Here is an 18337-nt window from a genome sequence, read left to right as displayed (position 1 = left end):
CTTCAAGAATACTCTTCTTAAGCTCAGTAACATCCGGAATACACACCCGATCACCAAATCTCAAAACACCATTCTCATCAACTCTGAATTCACCACCTTGACCTCGATTCACTACAGTCATCTTATCCACCAAAAGCATATCGGATTTCTGACCCTCTCTGATCTCATCCAGAATACCACTTGTTAATCTCAACATTCCCAGTTTAACACTATTGTGAGTACTCTCACACACCAAACTCAAGTCTCTAAACTGTTCAATTAAGTCCAATTCCTTAACCATCAACATAGACATATGCAATGATTTTCGACTCAATGCATCAGCCACCACATTTGCTTTACCCGGATGGTAATTCAAACCAAAATCATAATCCTTCAAAAATTCTAACCACCTCCTCTGTCTCATATTCAGCTCTTTCTGATCAAACAAATACTTCAAACTCTTATGGTCACTGAAAACTTCAAATCTTGACCCATACAAATAATGTCTCCACAACTTCAGAACAAATACCACAGCTGCCAACTCTAAATCATGTGTCGGATAGTTCCTCTCATGAACCCTTAGTTGTCTCGAAGCATAAGCTATAACCTGCTTATTCTGCATCAACACACCACCTAAACCCAACAATGAAGCATCACAGTAAACTTCAAATAATTCCGACGAACTCGGTAATATCAGAATAGGAGCAGTAGTTAACCTCCTCTTTAACTCTTGGAAACCTTCTTCACATTTTGAATCCCAAACAAACGCTTGCCCCTTTCTAGTCAACATTGTCAACGGTAACGCCAACTTGGAAAATCCTTCGATAAACTTCCTATAATAACCAGCCAAACCAAGAAAACTCCTTATCTCAGAAACTGACTTCGGAGCTTCCCACTTAGATACCGCTTCTATCTTAGAAGGATCAACGGCAACACCATCTCTGGAAATCACATGGCCAAGAAAACTAACTTCTTCTAACCAAAATTCACACTTCGACAGTTTAGCAAATAACTTCTTTTCTCGTAGAACTCCCAAAACCATTCTCAAATGCTCAGCATGTTCTTCTTCAGATTTCGAATACACCAAAATGTCATCAATAAACACTACAACAAATTGATCTAGATACGGATGAAAAATCCTATTCATATACTCCATAAATACTCCAGGCGCATTAGTCACTCCAAAAGGCATCACAGAATACTCATAATGTCCATACCTTGTTCTGAAAGCAGTCTTCTGAATATCTTCAGTCTTCACACGTATCTGATGATACCCAGATCTCAAATCTATCTTGCTGAACACACTAGCACCAACCAATTGGTCCATCAAATCATCAATCCTCGGTAAAGGATACCGATTCTTGATCGTCACTTTATTCAGTTGTCTGTAATCCACACACAACCTCATAGTACCTTCTTTCTTCTTAACCAACAACACTGGTGCACCCCACGGTGACACACTCGGACGAATAAATTTCTTATCCAGCAAATCTTCCAACTGACTCTTCAATTCAGCTAGCTCAACAGCAGACATACGGTACGGAGCCATCGATATCGGTCTAGTACCAGGTACCAAATCAATCGAGAACTCAACTTCACGTTCTGGTGGCAATTCATTCACTTCTTCCGGAAACACATCAGGAAAATCACACACTACAGCTAGATCGCCAATCACCAGTTTATCTTTAGCTTCCAAAGTCGCTAACAGCATAAACAACTCTGCCCCATCTGCTACTTCCTCATTCACCTGCCTGGCTGATAGGAACAAACTCTTTCCTTCTTCAGTCTCAGGGAATATCACAGTCTTATCAAAACAGTTGATAGAAACTCGGTTGAACACCAACCAGTTCATACCCAGAATAACGTCAATCTGCACTAACGGAAGACACACAAGATCTATCCCAAAGGCTCTACCAAAAATACTCAAAGGACAACTTAAACAAACAGAAGTAGTAGTCACTGAACCCTTCGCAGGAGTATCAATCACCATACTACCCAACATCTCAGATATCTCTAACTTAAGTTTCACAGCACAATCCAAGGATATAAAAGAATGAGTAGCACCTGTGTCAATAATAGCTACAAGAGGAAAGCCATTAATATAACACGTACCTCGGATCAAACGATCATCTGCAGAAGTCTCAGAACCCGATAAAGCAAAAACCTTGCCTCCCGACTGATTCTCTTTCTTTGGCTTTGGACACTGTGGACTGATATGACCCAACTCTCCACAGTTGAAACAAGTCACAGTCTTCAACCGGCACTCTGCAGCCAAATGACCACCTTTTCCACACTTGAAACATTTCATCTCAGCACTGGTACACTCATGAACACGATGTCCAGCCCGACCACATCTGTAACACTTAACAGGAGCACTGGAGTCTCCCCCACTAGGCCTCTTCATCCCACTCTGCCTCTGAAAACCTTTGCCAGCTGCATACGGTTTCCCACGATCAACCTGATTCTTACCCTTCCTATCAACCCTCTGCTGATAGCTCTCTGCTCTGGCTTTGGAATCCTGTTCAAAAATCCTGCAACAGTCAACCAAATCAGAAAACACCCTGATTCGCTGATATCCAATTGCCTGCTTGATCTCGGGACGCAACCCGTTCTCAAACTTCACACACTTCGAAAATTCTCCAGCAGCCTCACTATAAGGAGTATAGTACTTTGACAGCTCTGTGAACTTCGCAGCATACTCCGTAACAGACCTGTTACCCTGTTTCAATTCCAAGAATTCTATCTCTTTCTTTCCTCTGACATCCTCGGGAAAATACTTCCTCAGAAATCTCTCTCTGAACACAGCCCAAGAAATATCAGCATTTCCAGCAGTTTCCAACTCAGTGCGGGTAGCAACCCACCAATCATCAGCCTCCTCCGACAGCATATGCGTACCGAACCTGACCTTCTGGTTATCAGCACACTCAGTCACTCGGAAGATTCTCTCAATCTCCTTCAACCACTTCTGAGCACCATCTGGATCGTATGCTCCTTTGAACATTGGAGGATCGTTCTTCTGGAACTCACTCAGTTGACGAGCAGCTCCCATTCCCATAACATTCTGATTTCCTCCAAGTACTCCAGCTAGCATACCCAGAGCCTCAGCAATCGCAGCATCATCTCTACCTCTTCCAGCCATCTCTATTCTGAAAACCCAACAAGCTAAACAATAAGTACTGATAGGGTTACACAACACCTATCCCGTACAGGGGAAACAGAATAACTACGACTCGACACGACCGACTATGCTCTGATACCACTAATGTAACACCCTTCTAAATACCCCAAAATATTTAATTAAAAATAATAACACATTAATCAGAGTAATTATGCCCCGAAGGGTGTCACACAATTATTTCACAACATTCATCAAAATAACCTGTCATGCTCATTTATTTAATCCAAATAAGGTTCTTTGCATAATTCGCAGCGGATACTAAAAATCAACATTTAAATCATGTACCACTTTACATGTAAAGTTGATCAACAACAAAATCAAACATATTCAAACATCCCATCCCGATGTTACATCTATCAGAGCATGACCCCTTAGGAGACTACTCTAGACTCCAAGCATTTACTTCTATTCACTCATAGCTGGTTACCTGAAAAATAGTGTAAGGGTGAGTTTCTCAATCAATATAACAAGCATTATACAACAACATGTAATGTTAAGTAAATAACGCCTCAAATCACCCTAACCAGACTACCCACTCCATAACGGCAGTATCAACGCAACCTCTTACTCAACAATAACAAATAGCATATGTATATATCAAAACATGCTCAACACCAACAACACAACACAACGATTTACTCACTAATTCCTCACAATGGGAATTAGCTACAGCCCCACAGGCTATGCCATGCATTCATTATGCAATGAGACTCTACACATGCGGTACCGACTTTTCTTGAACATATAGTCCAAGCTCACCGATCCCCTCTGGATACGGCTACTGAGCTCACTAGTCCCACTCATTGAGATCTAATGACTCACTCACTAATTCCTCACCATGGGAATTAGCTACAGCCCCAAAGGCTAGACTATGCACGCTACTCATTTAGTATGCAAGCATCAACAACAATCCACAACTCACTAATTCCTCACAATGGGAATTAGCTACAGCCCCAAAGGCTAGACTATGCATGCTAATCACCTAGCAATGCAACAACAACAACAACTCAAGAATAAACATATGACAGTCTATTCACAGATGCATACATCACTGATACATTTACAGTATAATGCATACCAACCAACACACATTGTCAATACATTTATCACAAGAGCATATCACAACATGCTATAAATCAAATACAGTATTAGCACACTCTACTAATAACTATACTACTCAAAACAACGGGAATTGATCCCTATTTCATCATACCTCAGCTAAGTCTCACTACTCAGCCTAAACAGTCAAAAACTGTACGACAACAGCACAGGAAATCACAATCCTGCCCATACGCGTATTGCCTATGCTCATACGCGTATTGCCCACACCTGACCAAAGTCCATACGCGTAACGCCCATGCCCATACGCGTATGCTACGCGTATCACATTCCCCTACGCGTATCACCAGAGACCAAAACACGTTCAAAACCTCATCTCTTTCACTCATACGCGTATGACATACACCATACGCGTACCACATCCAGGGATATGCGTATCACACGCGTATGGCGCGTACCAGCGCCAAAACTCCCACTTCCAAGCCACTCCATACGCGTATTGCCTAGTGCCATACGCGTACCAGCCCATCTCATACGCGTATTGCCTAGTGCCATACGCGTATGACCAGAAACCAGATTTCCAGATCTGCTATGGTTTTTCCTGCTACGAGTTCTATTCGATCTCACCTTCCACAGTCCAAATTTACACAGAAATCACTCATATCATCTAACCCGAATCATTCCCTATTCGATTTCACAACTCCTGACATTATCACATACAATTCCTACGAATTTCTTTCGATTATCGCTCAATTTCGTTCATCAATTATTTCCACAAATTCATCATAATCATCCAATTCAAAGGTAAATTAAAGGTCTATCACTACCCATGACATATTATCATATAATACCCGTCAATCAACGATAAACCCCCCTTACCTGAGTTAATCCGGCAGCCTCTGAGCTCCAAGCTTCTCCTTCCTTCAACCTTCGTTCTCTGGTTCTCTTTTTGCCCTTTTCCACGTTCTGTCTCTTTTTCCTTTTCACGTGAAAACAATAACCTTTTTACCAAATGGGACCTTTTTACTGATTTTCCACTTTTATTCCAATTATAAAATAATAATCCAATAATAATAATCCCAATAATTATTATTCCAAAATAATAATATTAATCCAAACTTCCAATTATTCAATTAAATTAATAAATAAAATATTAATTTAAATTAAATGATTAGCTTATTTTAATTGGGGTGTTACAACCGTAATACCGTAATATCATAAGGCAAAAGAGAGGTCCAAGATCACATATTTAAAGGCCGCATTTTAAAGTTAATTAGGTGATTATAATGAATCTCCACATTAAAGTCAATACATTAAAAATGATACATTAAAATTAATACATTAAAATTAATTATTAAAATTAACACATTAAAATTAATTAAGCAATTTAGGGTGAGCCTCCACAAGGGTATCCCACAAATAAAGTGGAAGACCTAACGGCAATCTTTTCCTGGGACATGTGAACCTTGGCAAAATTCAGCAAACGGGTTAGCATACCAAATCCGGGTGCAATCGAGGATTACACCGTGAAAGAAAAACAACAGCAAGAAAACAGTGTATAATTAACATAGAATCGACCAGATATGCATAAGACATAACAAACAAAATATTGGCGGCTGCCCTTGTTCGCCTCTGCTTCGCCTAGCGAAGGTCTAGCGAACACTCGCTGCGTGCTCGCTTAGCGATGTGCTAGCGAGCGGCTGCGGGTTTTGAATTTCAGAACAGTATGACTTCAACCTGCGGCATGGCTTATGGCATCCAACACATAATTATATGGTTCAGCATTCACAATATCCAGGCACACTTAAATTCACATGCAAAACCTCAAATATGTTTATGAATTCAATTATATTATCACATGCAAGTTAAGAACATAAAGCGGTATCACATGCAAATTAAGAAAATAACACGATAATAGTAATGCAAACCTGTTTGCAATCGAATTGCAACCTTGAATTGGCGAGTCGGATTGAGTTGGGCGGCGGTAGCTTCGGGGCGGGGAAGCGGCCTTCAGGGTTTCTTCACTCGGAACTCTCTAAAGTAGCCTCTAGGGTTTCCGTGCCAGGGTTTCCGTCCGTCTTCCTCTGTTTTTCGTCCTCCTTTTCATTACTGAAGTGCTGGTATTTATAATGCCCTTTTTCATGACCTAATGGGCTCAGAATGAAGCCCGAAATTTTTGTTGTCTGTCAGCCTCGCTAGGCGAGCTGGTAGCGAACGTTTGCTTCGCTAGGCGAGCTGGTAGCGAACGTTCGCTAGGCGAGCTGGTAGCGAACGTGTAGCGAACAGGCCAGTTTGGGCCATTTTCTGGATTGGGCCATTCGTGAGCTGGACCTTCGTTCCTTTGAGATCAGTGTCATAAAAATGATTCGGAATGCCTTTGAAAAATGTCTTGAAATATTAATGGGCAAATTTTGGGGTATGACAGACACCTAAATGGGTTGGATTCCCATACGGTGAAAGAGACCCTAATGAAGGAGAATTGCCATCCAAGGCGCAACGGAATTTACAAATTTCTCCATTTAGTGATCTTTACGAATGGGCATGATCAGTGATAGAATCGTTACCTCTTGTGGCGATCACGAACGTTGAACGATGACAACGTCTCTACTCAGTCCACACGAACGGATTCCTTCAATCGCAGTGCTAGCTGTTATGAATGAAGGCTTTGAGTGAGAGAAAGAGAGATACGAAATTCCAACTCTTCAGTTGTGTTGTATTCCCATACAATGCTTCTGCACAAGAGTTCTATTTATAGAAAATCTTGTATGGGCTTCAAGCCAAAAAGCCCACTTAAGTGCATTTTGCCCATATCTCATAATATGCCAAAATCACTTAAGTATTTGGTACCTTACCATATTTTGTATTCTACTTAAGTACACCGTACCTTACGATGTTCCTTAGTTACTTTATCTCTCATCAATCCGTCCTATGTGTGTGACCCTGTAGGTTTTCGCGACGTTGGCAATTATATTAAATCACGCATTTAACATAATAAACAGTGAGCGGTATCTAGCAACACATCACTGCTACCCAAGACACGAAAATGTCATGTGATCTGACAAAACCTCATGTGAGAATGATTATGTGTATAATTACCCTTTTGCCCTTATGTCTATATTGAACACAAGGTATAGACCGTGTCATCCTTGTCCAGTTCAATATTGGGCCCATAGACATTTATCCTGTTACGCATGATGGACAAATTCCATCTAGGTCACTCATGTCCCTCAGCATGCTTCGTGGAGTACCCATCAACTGTCTTTATGGTTATCCAGTTACGGACAATGTTAGATCAACAACAAAACACTCGACTCTACATCTAGGGTCCATAGTGGTTTCAGGTCGAAGAGTGGCATACACCATTATCACCATGAGAATAACTTATGACACTTTGCATAACTTTCTATATAGTATTCTCATAGCGGGTCAATCCGGTATAAATATTACTCTTAATATTCATACCTATGTTTAAGACTTGATAACTCTTTATCCATGATCCATGAGATGTGATCATCAGTCTACAAACATAATAGTCTTAATGCTTTAATGTTATCCCACTTCACAATAAAGCTCGACTACGGATACTTTAAGAATAGTTTCCTTATGTTTAATGTGGTCTCATGATCAAGTCACACTTGATGCATTAAACGGACTATCTATTCCAGGGACTTTATTAATCAACCGTAATAAAGAAAAAGCCTTTTATTATTAATAAATAATTCGATACAAGTACCAAAAGTATTGGCCTCTAGGGCTTACACCAACACCTAAGTGGGTTAGATTACCATACGGGTGACGGTCGCTTGAACTGGGGATTAAGCCTTATAGAGGACCCGATATCCACCGCGAAAGTCGAATCATACGAGCATGCATGAACTGGGCCTGGCTAAGACGTAAGTCCGTCCGGGAATTGATGTTTCGTGATCTGAATAATGATCATGGTTGAGTTGTGAGAACTCAGGTTCATGTTGCCATACATTGCGAGTTAGTTTCCCCATCGCTCAAGTCTTCCTTCCCTTGTTTACTCGAGTTGGATATGAGTTTAATATTGATTAGAAACCCTGTAGAGCCGAGTGGAACCATAAGATAGGGAATCCACTGAGATTATTATCTCACCCCATGTTGTTGATTATTTTTCAGGTGGTTCTGAGAAGGAGAAGGATAAGGGTAAGATAGAGTGATGTCTTGCTTACCTGATGACTGATGGCTTTTCTTTCCGCTGTGTAGATATTTTTGGGATCATTGTCTAATGATCTAGATCAGTAGTTTTATTTTGGGCACTTTTGTGTATATTTTGTGTCATGTTGTATTTATTTTGGGCATGTATTTTGTTTGTTTCTCACATGATGAAGGGTCCAACAATGAGATGGTGGGAGAGTGCTTCAACTCTTATGACCAATCAAGGAATACTTAGGGATTGGGAGCATTTTAAGACTATTTTCCTAGATAAGTATTTTCCTAGTTCTTTGAGGACTCAGAAAGAGTTTGAACTTCAACACTTTAGGTAGGGTACTATGTCAGTAGCTACGTATGCTGAGAAGTTCGAAGATATCGCTGCTTATTCTAGACAAGCCGCGTACGCACTTGATGAGAGGTGGAAGATTGATCAGTTTATTTTTGGTCTAAGGGGTGAAATTTCTCATAGTGTATCTCAAAGGGAATTCACTTCTTATGTTGAATTGTTAAGGAAATGTTATGTGGCTGAGAACAGTTTGAAGAAAGTTCAAGAGGAAAGGGATCAATATAGGAGTGGACAGAGGGGCCAAGGGAGGCCAGGTAGTCAGTTTAGGCCTAGATCTCAGGATTTTAAAGGAAAACAGGTGCAACATGCAAGACCTAACCAACCTCCTCAATATTAAGTGTGTAAGAAGTCTCATTTTGGAAGATGTGCCGGAAGTGGAGTTAAGTGTTTTACTTGTCAGAGGGGGGGAAACATGTCTAGGGAATGTCCTCAGAATAAGAATCAGATGCAGGGGAGGAGCACCGATCGAGTTTATAATTTGGATGCAAGGAAGGCTAAGAGCAATAATTCCTTAATTGCTGGTACGAGTCTCGTCAATAATCATCCTTGTTTTATATTGTTTGATTGTGGGAAGACAAACTCTTTTGTATCAATCCAGTGCATGAAGCGTCTTGGCTTGCAAGCAATTCCCTTGTCTCCTCCTATGGTGGTTACTACTGCCATGGATGATGTGGTTGAGACACCGTTGTTTTGTGAAAATTGTTCGCTCTCGGTGAATGGTAGAATTTTCCAAATTGATCTTATTTGTTTACCACTTAAGAAGGCTGATGTGGTTTTGGGGATGGATTGGATCTCCGCCAATTCAGTGTTTATTGGATGTGAAGAGAAGTTGATTATCATTCAATCTAGTGAAGCTACTCCAAAGGATGTGCTAACTACTATCTTGGAAGGTACGGTTCACATGGTTAATTTCTTATTTGAGAATGAAAAGTCAGTTCTCTTGGTTCTTACCAAGGAATCTAGCGATAATCTGAGTGTTACACAAATCCCTTTGTTTGTCAATTTCCAAAAGTTTTTCCTGAGGATGTCACCTCTCTTCCTCCTGAAAGGGAAGTGGAATTGTATATTAATCTGATACCTGGGACGTCTCCAATCTCCATTTCTCTGTATCGCATGGCGCTACTAGAGTTGAGAGAGTTGAAGAATCAATTGGAAGAGTTGTTAACCAAACATTTCATCCGACCTAGTGTCTCACCATGGGTAGCTCTAGTATTATTAGTAAAGAAGAAGGATAGTAGTATGCGGTTGTGTATTGATTATCTCTAGTTGAACAAAGTTACCATCAAGAACAAGTATCCTCTGCCAGGGATAGACGATTTGTTAGATCAGTTGAAAGGAGACTGTGTGTTCTCAATGATTGATCTACGATCGGGCTATCATCAAATAAGAGTTAAGAGTTCAGATGTACCAAAGACCGCATTTAGAACCCGATATGGCTACTATGAGTTCCTTGTAATGCCGTTTGGTGTAACAAATGCCCCAGCTGTTTTCGTGGACTACATGAATCAGATATTTCAACCTTACTTGGACCAGTTCGTGGTGATCTTTATTGATGACATTCTTATTTATTCTCGTACTCCTCAAGAGCACGGAGAACACCTAAGGATTGTTTTATCAGTTGTCATACCCCAAAATTCACCCTATCCCAAAATTCACCATGCCCTCAAACAACTTTCATCAGATTTATGATCCTATTACACATACATACATTCATTGCTCCATCACCATAATTACATTAACATTCATAACCAAATGCATATTGCATGGGCTCAAGGCATGGATTTTACAATTAAAAACAAAAACAAAATAGGGAAATCGATTTCCCCAATTGGGTAAATCGATTTCCACTGTGCAAACAGCAGCAATAAGTCTTTTGTTTGCTCAAAATGAATTTGGTTCCCCCCACTTACCCACTTGCTTTCCCTATAAATAGATGCACTATTCCCCCTCATTTTTCATGCTTTCTAGCCCCCCAAAATTCTGAAAAAATATCATCCAACCCCCCTCTTCTCCAAAACTAAATCAAAACCAAAAATCTTTCTCTCCCAAAAGTCACCCCCACCAACTGTTTTTCCATTTCACATTTTTTTCTCAAAATTTCTCACCCTCTAACACTCATAACTCAAATTTAAAACATGTAATAATTAAGATTATTATTGTGCGCCACGAGCCTTAAGTGGTGGAGAATGAGTAAGAATGGAGCATTCCTACCCTTACTCTGATTATTTTGGATGCAAGACGCTTGGCTTGTTGTCTAGAATAATCACCTCCGCCCATAGACTTTAGTATAATATAATTACAAACACTCATTTCATAAAACCCTTATTCAAGGTAAAAATAATACAATTCATCAAACTCGTTTTTGTGCCTTAGGGCATCATCCCGAAAACCCTTTTCTCAAAGGTAAAATCAACCAACACACAAACGTTTTCTACTCCGAACTACGTAGCTCTGATTCCTCATTCCCGAATGAGTGATACGTAGGCACAAGGGCCCGAATCCTTGGCGAGCACTATAATAATGAAACACCCCCTCTTTCACGCACATTTTTTTGATAATAAAACAATGATAGATAAATCCCCATGTATGTAAAAGAGCCTAAATGGTTCCCATGGAGTACCATGGACGTAAGGGGTGCTAATACCTTCCCCTTACGTAACTGACTTCCGAACCCAAATCTCGGTTGTGTGACCGATTCCTTATTCTCTTTTAGCACTTCCCGTGCACATCTCCTTTCCGAGGGTTTTATCGACTATTTCCCCTTTCCTTTCCGATAAAGGTAAACTAAATAAAATTCGATGGCGAATCTTCTGATTTTGCCTCTCTTTGGCATCTCTTTAGTCCCGGTTTCGTTATCGTGAAATCCCGGTAGCGACAGCTGGCGACTCTACTGGGGAGACCAAAATTCCCTAAGAAAGTTTAGCCTAGTTTGGGTTATTTCTTATGTACGTACATGGTGGTTTATCTATTATCTATTTTTTTCTATATATATTGCTTTTGTTGCTAACCTATATATATTTTCTTTGTTTTCCTGTTGGTTTGAAACTTTGGCTCTGTGACGAAGAAATTTTGGAAGCAATAATCATTGCAAAGAAAAACCTTGTGTGAAAGGCTCTCCACCTGAGTCTGAGAGTTTTGTTTGCTTGAGATAGGAGAGGTTGAGTAGTATTGGTCTGCGAGATGCCTTCCTCGTTAGGGTCGTACGAGAACCTCACTTAGTGGTAGATTCTCTTAAGGGGATTGATGACCGTCGTGCTTTCGGTGTAAGCATCTTTTCTTTTACTAGAGTCAATGACCCTAAGACCCCTTTTAGAACCTTTAAACTATGGCTAGCCTAGACCTATGGTCGCATAGTATAGGCCACCGAGGTTCCTTCCTCGTAAGGGTCGATACGAAGATCTCACTTAGAGTATATGACTTTGATGGAGCAGTCGCCTGGCAAGTAAATCGACATAAGCGGCTGACAGTCAAAGAAGTCCATGACTCTAGGGAAGTGTCTTACACCCAACTTTCCAAAATCCTTAGATCATACAAAGCGAGAACATTGGTTTACTAAGCAGTCATTATTAACTCTATGCTTCGTCACGATGGTCCAAAACCATGAACCCATGCCTAAAATCTTATGGGAATAATAAACCAATCATTCATTCATCATCAAAATAATAAGCAAAGCTCTTAAAATTTTCGTTTGTTCAGACGCAGAATTACAAGACTATTTTCCGACACAATCATGGATACTTCAACAAGGAAAAGCACTTCTACTTTCCGCTTCAAGAGTCTCGGCATCAGTTCATTAAAGGTCCTCTGCTCAAAGGTCGTAGCTCTCAAAGACAACAAGTTTAGAGCCAATTTTGGGAACATCATAGATCTTCTAACCGAGAAGGTTGACTATGGTGCTATCACCACAATGTCCCAATACTATGATGTCCCTTTAAGATGCTTCACTTTCTCCGACTTCCAAATCTCTCCAACCTTGGAAGACCTCGAGAGACTCCTTAATCGATCAATAAAAGAATACAACCCTTTCCCGAAGTTGGAAGAAGGCTTTTGTTTGACCGAGCTCTCACTCACCTTGGGTATCAACGCCAACAAGTTAGTGGATAATTGGGGCGTTAAAGGATCCATCAAAGGTTTAACCCAAAAGTTCCTAGAAGCCCATGCTTGGTAAATGATTAAAAAAGGAAGACCCGACTTCTGTAGTGTAACCTTGGCACTTTTGATTCATGGAATTGTCCTCTTCCCAAATGTGGATAAGTTCGTGGATCATTTAACAGTTGAAGTCTTTCTAACAAAGAATCTGGTGCCTTTTTTACTCGCCGACTTCTACCATACCTTTCATACAAGGCATGCGAAGAAGGGAGGTACTTTCCTCTATTGCGCTCCTATGTTACATCTTTGGATGAGGGCTCGCATGCCTCAAAGTGGACCTTTTGCTGAAAACAAACTGACATGGCCACAAAGGTTCGCATCTCTCTCTGCCAACTCAATTCTATGGTACAAGAGGGAATGGGATATAAAAGACTTCATCGCAAGATGTGGAGAGTTCTCTAACGTACCCTTAATAGGAACGCAAGGTTGCATCAACTACAACCCTGCTATACTCGAGAGATAACTAGGGTACGCCATGATGAGTCCTCCCGAGGAAAGAGATTTCATTCCATTTGTCATCAATACCGTGGATCCTCTTGATTCAAACGTGAAAAGAGTGCGAAAAGCTTGGACAAGCATAGTCCATATTGACCAAGAATGGGGTAAGAAAAACACCCTAGCCAAGGAACCCTACTATGTGTGGGTAAAAGAGAGGGCTAGGATGGTTAAAGTGTCGTTTCTATTTGATCCGTCTTCATTCCCGTTGATGCCCGAGCCCAAGCCTATCCTATAAGAGGAATGGACAAACTTACCAGCCAAATCAAAGAGCTTGAGTTGGAAAACACTCAATTACGAGTCCAACTCAATCGTGCCAAGGAACGTAACCACGTCTTGGAGGATAAGGGTAAGCGAGTTTGTGAGGAATTTGAAGATAGAAAGAAGAGGCTCTGATTAGCCGAGGGACAAAGAGTTTGGGTTGGTGGAGCTCTACAAGGAGCTAATTCTGAGTTAGACTTCCGCAATAACGAGTTGGATCGAGCGTCCCAAATCATCAAGGACCTTGAAAATACTGTCGAAAGGTCTAATGCCATGAAGAAGGAAGCAAGGGAAGATTATGAGGCCCAAATTATCGAACTAAGGACCACTCTAAAAGGGTATAAGGACCTTCTAGCCAAGGAACAACTAGAGAGAGAGAAGATTCATCGAAGCTTCATGTGTGAGCAGTTCAACCTTTGACGAGCTTGCGATCAAATCAAGAACTTGAAGAGAGGAATCTATGACCAAGCCTATGTAGAGTTGCAAAATAATTGTAGACATTGGGAGGAGCGTTGCCATGGATTCGAAGCTGCCATTGCTCAAAGGGATGAAATCATCCATAATCTCCAAGCCCTTTACGAAGAATGGAGGGACAAGTACACCAACATGACAGTATTAACTAACTATGCACTTCAAGACTTTCCCGACAAGTTGAAAGAGGCGGATCTGATCATGTACCCAGATAATACCCCCGAAGAGGTCTACCACTTCGTCAAGTTCTGCAAGAGGATGATGGCCGAACTCATCACCGATATTGAGGCTCTCCGCAAGTATCAAGGGGTCACTTTTAGGGTGGATATCTAGTTGGTTTATTTGCTTCAATTACTTGTATTTTGCAACTTCTATGTATTGCAGTCTATTTTCCCTTCAAAGGATGAATGGAAGTTGTGATTTTCTATATTGTGTTTTCCTTTATTTATGATTGTGAACGTGGATCCTCAAGTAGTTTTTGCAATGAATAAACACGAATAACTAAAAAGAGCTTTGCTTTAACATAAACCAAAAAACATTCAAGCATCATTTGCATCTTTCGAAACACAAAAACATAAAACACTCATCCATCCACCCTTTTTCTGATCAGAACCACTCTCCAAAGCTGACTTTTTGCCACGATACACGAGGATGTCGACAAGTTGTCATGGAGCAACTTCAAGAGAACCAAGTTGTCCTTCAAGAGGAAGTATCCTAGGTGCAGTCCCAAATGCGGAAATTGATGAAGACTGTTCAAGCAGTCGCAAGAGGCCAAGAGGTTATGGAAAAAATGCAAGAAGAAATGAATGAACGTGTCAGTACTACCAATCCTCCTACCCCTCCAGTGGTCGAGACTCCAACTCCAGTTCCTTAAGTTGATCCTCCAATTAACATTAATGCACTCGACGGTGTTATAAACGGTAATCCTCGTCCTCATGTTTTTGAGATAGACGACCAACACGATGCATTCTTCAACCCAAGGGCTGCTTCTCAGGATGATGCCTTCGGTTCAGCAACCAACGAGGTGGAGAGGAAGGTGAAGGCTATCAAGGAAAAGATCAAGGCAATGGGGAACACTGATGTTTTGGGCCTTGATGTGGAAGAAATGTGCTTGATACCTGGGGTCATCATTCCGGCCAAGTTCAAAGTTCCGGACTTTGAAAAATATAAGGGAAATAGCGACCCTAGGACGCACATTAGGACATACTGCCGAAAGATGACTGCCTATTCAAGCGATGATCAACTTTTAATGTATTTTTTCCAGGATTCCCTCAGTGGGGCATCTTTGGATTGGTACATGCAACTTGAGGGCAACCATATTCACACATGGAGGGAAATGGCCGAGGCGTTCCTCAAGCACTATCAGTACAACACTGATATGGAACCTAATCGCACGCAGTTACAAAATATGACTCAGAGGTCAGAGGAGTCCTTCAAAGAGTATGCCCTACGATGGAGGGAATTGGCTGCTAGGGTATAACTCCCATTGCTAGATAGAGAACTGGTAGACATGTTTATGGGAAACCTGCAAGGTTCATACCTTGAAAAAATGGTAGGGAGCACCTCTTCGGGCTTTTCCGACCTGGTCTTAGCTGGTGAAAGAATAGAAAATATGATTAAAATGGGAAATATCCGGAACTCTTCCAGTACTTCCAGTGCATCGAAGAAACCTTTTGTTCCCTATGGTAAAAAACGAGAAGGCGAGACCAATGCCACCTCTATCATTCGAATAAGAAATGTCTCTTATCCACAAGTATCCGCCATAGCTCCCGTCCAACCAAGTCAACAACAACCATTTACAATTCTTGTTCAAACTCAACAGCAACAACGCTGCCAACAACCATAACAACAACGGTATCAACAACAACTGCAACGTCAGCAACAACAGTATCACCAGCAACAACAACAAAGGATGCGAAGACCCGAGAGAAGATTTGACACGGTTCTTATGCCGTATAGCCATATTCTACCATATTTATTAAGGGGATCACTTGTACAACTAAGGGAGTTAGGACCCCCACCAACGGTTCTTACTCCCGGTTATGATGCAAATGCCCACTGTGAATTTCATTCTGGTGCTCTTGGGCATTTGATCGAGAATTATAAAGCGTTAAATTACAAGGTTCAAGATCTTATTGATTCTAAGGAAATCATGTTCTCCCCCAAGGGACCGAATGTAAATAACAACCCGATGCCCCCTCACAACAATGCAACTGTGAATATGATGGAAGCTGACAATAGAAGGAGATTGATGTCCTGTGTGGACGAGTTAAAAACACCACTCATCGAGATCAAGAATGCTTTAATGAGGGATAATGCCTTTCCCATATGTAGTAATGACTGTGAACATTGTCTGATTAACCCGCAACAATGTAGGATGTTGAAGTCTATCATACAACAATTAATGGACCAAGGGATCTTGGTGGTAGACTGCCCGTCCACAAAAGAAGATGTGTCTACCCTCGAGATACCATACGACGAAGTCCCTCCTCTGCAAATTCCATATGACTTCTCTCAGTTAACTTTGTCAACAAATCCTGTTACTCCGATCATAATAACAGTTCCCACGCCATTCCTGTATGTTGACACCAAGGCAGTCCCATGGGTGTATGAAACCTCAGTCTACATTCATGGCCAGAAAATTCAAGAAGAACCATTGAAGTCTAATGATCCAATGATCAATATCACAGGCACTGGTGGAATTACAAGAAGTGGAAGGATATTTGCACTGACACTCACTCCAATTGGAACTATCAATCCTTCAACTTCAGACAAAGGCAAACAAGTTGATTGCACTCATCAAAGACAAGATATTGCATCTTCCAATGAAGTAGACGAGTTCTTACGCATTATCAAGAAGAGCTATTATCGAGTAGTTGATCAACTTAATCATACACCCTCGAAGATCTCAATGTTGTCTTTATTAATGTGCTCGGAGGCCCATAGGGATGCTTTGGTAAAAAATTTGAGGACAACTCACGTACCGCAAGAGATCTCTGTTTGTCAATTTGAAGGGGTAGTTAACAATACCGCTACTAGCTTAAGCTTGGGTTTCAGTGATGAAGAGCTTCCCGTCGAGGGGAGGAATCATAACAAGGCTCTCCACATTTCTATTGAGTGCGTGGACACAGTCCTATCAAGAGTTTTGGTAGACACTGGGTCTTCCCTCAATGTGATGCCTAAGAGCTCCTTTGCTAAGCTAACTGTCGAAGGACTTGTAATGAAGCCAAGTGAGCTTATAGTAAGAGCATTTGATGGGACTAGGAGGACTGTAATCAGTGAGGTGAATTTGCCTATGAAGATTGGTCCCCATACTTTCGTTATCACTTTGTTCGTAATGGACATCTATCCAGCCTACAATTGTCTGCTTGGAAGGCCTTGGATCCATTCAGCTGGTGCAGTCACTTCAATGCTCCACCAAAAATTGAAATTCCTAGCTGATGATAAACTAGTTGTTGTCGAGGGTGAGGAGGACATTATGGTAAGTCACCTCACATCTTTCCGATATGTTGAAGGAGAAGGGGAGATGAGGGAAGTCCCGTTCCAATCTTTTGAAGTTATCAATGTTGAAATGGTTTGCCCAACAAAGGATGAATCAAAAGATTATGAATCTCCAATGGAATCTCTTAAGGACGCCCTGACCATCATAAAGGATGGGCACCCCCAAGGATGGGGAAGATTGCTTGAACTTCCTACCAATAAGGACCATACCGGTTTAGGATACAACTCCAAGAATTTGAAGAAGCTCGCGCCGATAGCTACAAGGGGATCAGTGCTCTCGCTATCCGAAAACTTCTCGAGCGCCGGTTACCTTGATGACAATCGCATCTGTTCCGTGGAAGAAGACGAAGAAGAAGATGTCGAATTGATCTTCATAAACACTGATGGAAAGGGTGCCACCAAATGGACCGAGATTGAAATACCTAAAGTGACCTTGATTAAAATGTAATTCCCAATGTTGTTTTCCTTCCTTTTTATCAAAAGAACCCATGTCAAGCCCAAGACATGGGGGAATCATTTGTAGGGCCTCATCAAATTTCCTTATTAATCATTAATGAAAAAGGTTCATGTTCGTAATCAATTTTGAGATCCTTGTCTTTCATTTATTTATTTCACCTTTTTTCAAAATGGCAATTTTCTTTTAAATTTTCTTTTCTTTTCAAATCATCCTTTCTTTCATATCAATAAAAGCGTGGACCTTAAATCATGCAGATCATCCTCGA

General features: G+C 41.0%; 1 protein-coding gene across 1 annotated transcript; it reads left to right on the top strand.

Annotated features, from left to right (window-relative positions):
• The first annotated feature begins 16026 nt into the window (after positions 1 to 16026).
• Positions 16027 to 18063, top strand: LOC127080791 (uncharacterized). Its single transcript, XM_051021086.1, has 2 exons — positions 16027 to 17164; positions 17246 to 18063. The coding sequence occupies exons 1-2, from the start codon at positions 16027 to 16029 to the stop codon at positions 18061 to 18063; spliced, it is 1956 nt and encodes a 651-aa protein (XP_050877043.1).
• The last annotated feature ends 274 nt before the right edge of the window (positions 18064 to 18337 follow it).

The sequence above is a fragment of the Lathyrus oleraceus genome, chromosome 5 (assembly GCF_024323335.1).
Source record: "Lathyrus oleraceus cultivar Zhongwan6 chromosome 5, CAAS_Psat_ZW6_1.0, whole genome shotgun sequence".
Taxonomy (NCBI): Eukaryota; Viridiplantae; Streptophyta; class Magnoliopsida; order Fabales; family Fabaceae; genus Lathyrus; species Lathyrus oleraceus.
This window is presented reverse-complemented; position numbering and strand designations above follow the sequence as displayed.